Below are 5,041 nucleotides of genomic sequence, written 5' to 3'. Positions count from 1 at the left end.
TTAACTAGATGGAGCTTAAGACCAGTGGCCAAGTCCCTAAAGCGGTACAACCTGGCGAGGGCTGACTTTGCTCTTGCTACCCTTTGGGACACGTGGGAGGTGTATCCCATAGAGGCCACAGCCAGTCCCAAGAGTGAACCCCTGGGACTGAACTCGATGTCATCCCCATCCACGAGCAGTGGTGCGGGGGTTTTTGTAGCAAGGGGATCACGGTGAACTTGGCCATGTTGGTCCTGATCCTCCACTCCTTCTCAAAGGCGTTGACCCGGGCGATCTCTCTGCTGGTGCGGGCGTTCGTCATCCTGCTGGAACGGCCTGGGTGGTGAACGACCTGTGAAACATCATCGGCATACAGTATATTAATACCAGCGCCTGCGAGAGGGCAGTCGCTGGTGTAGATGTTGTATAGGGTGGGTGACAGCACACTTCCCTGAGGGACTCCTGTGGCCAGGGAGAAAGGCGGCCCTATGTGGCCCCCTACTCGTACCCTGGCTGTCCTATCATCAAGGAAGTCACAGAGAAGGCGCTCAACCGGGCCAGGCAGGCCCAGGCGAAGTATCTTGTACTTCAATCCCAGGTGCCAGACCCGGTCAAACGCCTTACTCACGTCCCGCAGAACTAGGTTACAGCGGAAGCTGTTGGCCTGGTGTAGGGCCATAGTCTCTGTGGCCAGTGCGATGGCGTGCACAGTGCCCCTCCCACTTCTAAAGCCATACTGCGCCGGATGAAGGTGGTTACCAATCTCCAGATGGATGCGTAGCCGCGAGGTGACAATCCTTTCCAGCAACTTCCCAGGTACCTCAAGCAGGAGATGGGCCGGTAGTTCTCCGGTCTTGTGGGAGGTTTGCCGGCCTTCGGAATCATCCTCATCTCGGCCTGCTTGAACCCGTCGGGGAAGTAGCCAGCGGAAAGTGCTGCATTGAAGATATCCCGGAGTCTGGAAAGGCAGAATCTGAAAGATGTGAGAGTATAGTACTGTTAATCTTACTTCCCCCAGGACACGTCGGCCTGCCGCGTTTGATGGCGGAGGCCAGTTCCTGGGTCGAGATAAGACAGTCCAAGGGAGAAGTACCAGTAAGACGGGCAGGATCGGCGTTTTCATATGGGTAGGTCCTTTGTACGGAGCCGGCCATGTAATCCAGCACCTGGTCGTTGTCATCAAAGTCGTCGTCATAGTCTTCTCTGTAGACGCGGTCCCATATGGACGTGAATAGTCGTTCTTTGTCGTCGTTCGTAAACTTCTTGTCTCCTGCGTGGTCTATTAGGTAGCTGTCTGGTCCTGAAGTCTTCCCGGAAAGACACTTGAGTTCTCGCCAGAATTTCCTGGGGTCCCGGTAGTTGGCAGCTAAGCCAGCCAACTTCCTACTCCAGTGCTCTCTAGCCTCAGTCTGTCGTGAGTCTTGCAGTGCAACCTTTAGCTCGTTGTACCGCCTGAAATCGTCGTGGGTCCATCCTCTCAGCGTTGCTCTGTCTCGCAATGCCCTGAATTGAATTCTGAGCAGCTGCGTAGCCCGAGAAGGCCGGGGCCGACCTAAGTTTATATGTCGTTTGTGGTATGTGTCGAGTCGCAGTTGTCTTTACCTTAGTCATCCAGGTCTCCAGTGCTTCGTCTATTTCCTCTAGGGAACCGTAAGAGATGTCTGGGAGGTCCGTCATCCGTAAGGTGTCGTCCGCTTTGAAAGCATCCCAGTCGGTCCTGTTGTACTTATATGTCTGAAGGCTAGGGACTAGAAGAGGAGAAGTGGATATGTCAAGAATAATAGGGACATGGTCACTAGTCGTCAAAGGTCCTGGAGACAGAGAGTAATGAAGGAAGTTGGCTCTGTTGGTCAGGGCGATGTCAGGTGATGACGAGGTGTGATGGCTGAAAAAGGTGGGGAAGTGAGGTCCAATGTGGCAAGCAGTCTGTCGGCGAAAGTAGTCCACTATGTCTCTCCCAACTTGGTTGGTGGTGGTGTACCCCAGATAAGGGTGTCGTGCGTTTAGATCTCCTACGAGGAAGACTGGTGTCTGTCTGCGTAGAAGACGGAGGAAGTCGGGGTGTGGTAAGTAAGGTCGTCGGGGGGGGAGGTAGCTAGTGGCAATGAGGATGGGTCCGTCGGGTGAGTCTGTCTCTACTGCTAACGTCTCAGATAAAAAACCATCCTCGATTTTATGTCGAAGCCTGCTTTTCACGGCAATGGCTACACCGTCATTGTGAGAGTTACTGTTATTTTGCTGATATACTCTATAGCCTGGTATCTTAAGTCGCGTCTCGTCGTTCAGTCCATGGCTGTTGATGAGAATAATATCTGGGTCATAGTGTCTGTAGGTGTTCATTAAGTCATACTCCAAAGGAACCCGACTTGAAGAGTGCCATTTATGTAAGCAATCCTGCTCAGGATCGCGAGTCGCCGCGAGAGCCAGCCTCCCGGTTGGGCGTTACGTGTTACGCGCTGATCCGATCTTCCTTTTATATAGAGGAAACGAGCCCGCCGAAGAACAGATAACGCACAACACACCGACTCGCTCCCGCAGCTGACGGAGTGTTACTTGCTAATAATACCACTACTACTTGTTAATCCCACCTACTACCACTACTCGCCATGTCCGGACGCGGCAAAGGAGGAAAGGTGAAGGGAAAGTCAAAGTCCCGTTCCAGCCGTGCTGGACTCCAGTTCCCGGTCGGCAGGATTCATCGCCTCCTGAGGAAGGGCAACTACGCCGAGCGAGTGGGGGCTGGCGCCCCCGTGTACCTTGCAGCGGTCATGGAGTACCTGGCCGCCGAAGTCCTCGAGCTTGCCGGCAACGCCGCCCGCGACAACAAGAAGACTCGCATCATCCCACGTCACCTGCAGCTGGCCATCCGGAACGACGAGGAACTTAACAAGCTCCTCTCCGGGGTCACCATTGCACAGGGTGGCGTGCTGCCAAACATTCAGGCTGTGCTCCTTCCCAAGAAGACCGAGAAGAAGTAAATCCCTCTCCTCCTCAATATCATCACCAACAAGTATATATATCCGGCTCCTCTTCGGAGCCACACATTGACACATCTAGAGAATTGAATAGACTATAGTGTTAACAATGATATTAATAATAATGATGGTATATATATTTTTTTGATAATGAATGATAGAAATGCTAATGGTAGATTTTTTTTCTCTTTATTTTTTTGTTCCGGCCTGCAGCGCTGCAAAAAAAAAAAAAAAAAAAAAAAAACACCTTGCGCTGAGCAAATTATGGGATTAGAGCCCGTGTGTCAATGAGGACCTTGCTTCCCGCACACGCCCCTCTGTCTTGCTCTCTTGCTTCCCTCCTGGCTGGTAGGTAGCTAGCGGGACAGGGATCAATTAACGCGGTCGGTCACTTTGACCTGTGATCTCACTCGGCAGTCATCCAAGAGATGCGGATTAAACGTTGTCAAGTATTGCTGTGTTTGCAAAAAAAAAAAACAAACAATGCGAAATATGTTCAAAGATAAACAAGAAGCTTACTCCAACTTGCCTTTTCTTTTTTTTTTTTTTCTTTTTTTTTTTCTTTTAGAGCATCACAATGTATATAATACAACACCGTTCAATTACCAAGTATTAAGTACCTACCTGACTTAAGGTGCGTATTGGTGCGTGCAAGTGTCCCCTCTCTTGCTTCCCTCCTGGCTGGTAGGTGGTAGGTAGGGACAGGGAGGAGTGAGTGACCCATGGATTAACGCTTTCACTTTGACCTGTGATCTCACTCGGCGGTCATCCCCGAGAGGGGGCGCGCGGATCAAACGATGTCAAGTATTGCTGTGTTTGTTTGCAAAAACAATGCAAAATATATTTAAAGATAAACAGAAACTCTCCAACTTTTTTTTTTTTTTTTTTTTTTGTTCTTTAAGGTGCGTATTGTACGTACAAGTGTGACAGCGCTGCAGGCCGGAAAATTCCGGCAGGAAAAAAAAAAAAAAAAACCTAAAAGATCTCCATACAAGTAAGCGGTCAGACCATAGTGGATAAGGTGGTGGACGTGGGATCGGGCAGACAGACAGACGTTCACGCGTCGGCTCGAAAGAATCACACCACACACCGTTTTGAAGGTATGTCAGTCGGCGAGGGGGATTTAATGAAAGGTACCTACCTACCTACATGTCACCGCGGTACCCAGGTTCTATCTAGGTGGCTACACCAAAGATGATGATGATGATGATGATGATGATGATGCGCTTCGGTGTTGATATGGACCCTCCCTCCTTGTATGGGTACCACTATAAAGAAATAAAATTGCCTGCGCCACTAATGGGCGGAAGCTTAACAAACAAACAAACAAACAGCACCTGTAGCAGCGGTTGGTGTCTGACCTCACATCACTTAGTTGATAATCCTTTCTCTTTCATTTGATTTACCTTTGAGTGATAAAACAAAGAGGAAAACAAATAGAAAGAAGGAAAAAAAAAAGAAAGAAAAAAAAAAAAAAAAAAAAAAAACACACACACAAATTGTAATAATGACGTAAAGAGTAGGGACAACACTTTTACTTGGAACAACCATAGTCCTAGTAGTGTTAGTCTATAACTTTTCCTTCTCTTCATTTGTGTGGACCTATAAAAGGTCCGGGATATGTTGACTCTTTTCTTATGGTGTTTTGCAGTTGCTGTTGTTGACACCAAATTCCAGACACCAGATTTAACCGCCAAATCCGTAGAGGGTACGTCCCTGACGCTTGAGGGCGTAGACGACGTCCATGGCAGTGACGGTCTTGCGCTTGGCGTGCTCGGTGTAGGTGACGGCATCCCTGATGACGTTCTCGAGGAACACCTTTAGCACCCCACGAGTCTCCTCGTAGATGAGACCGGAGATGCGCTTGACGCCGCCTCGGCGAGCCAACCGACGGATAGCGGGCTTGGTGATGCCCTGGATGTTGTCACGCAAAACCTTACGGTGACGCTTGGCTCCTCCCTTTCCAAGTCCCTTGCCTCCCTTGCCGCGGCCAGTCATGGTGACAGATGATGAGGCGCTGCTGCGAGTAGTAGTAGTAGTAGTAGTAGTGATACGACGTCTCGCTCACGAGTGTGACTCACATTTTG

General features: G+C 49.8%; 1 protein-coding gene across 1 annotated transcript; it reads left to right on the top strand.

Moving 5' to 3' along the window:
* The first annotated feature begins 2,495 nt into the window (after window positions 1-2,495).
* On the top strand, window positions 2,496-3,021 carry LOC123500905 (histone H2A). Its single transcript, XM_045249474.1, has one exon. It carries the CDS (start codon window positions 2,586-2,588, stop codon window positions 2,955-2,957), a length of 372 nt encoding a protein of 123 aa, XP_045105409.1. The 5' UTR covers window positions 2,496-2,585; the 3' UTR covers window positions 2,958-3,021.
* Window positions 3,022-5,041: the final 2,020 nt, after the last annotated feature.

Source organism: Portunus trituberculatus, unplaced genomic scaffold (assembly GCF_017591435.1).
Source record: "Portunus trituberculatus isolate SZX2019 unplaced genomic scaffold, ASM1759143v1 PGA_scaffold_511__1_contigs__length_28260, whole genome shotgun sequence".
In the NCBI taxonomy this organism is placed as follows: Eukaryota; Metazoa; Arthropoda; class Malacostraca; order Decapoda; family Portunidae; genus Portunus; species Portunus trituberculatus.
Note: the sequence above shows the minus strand (reverse complement) of the source record. Positions and strands in the feature narration are given on the sequence as shown.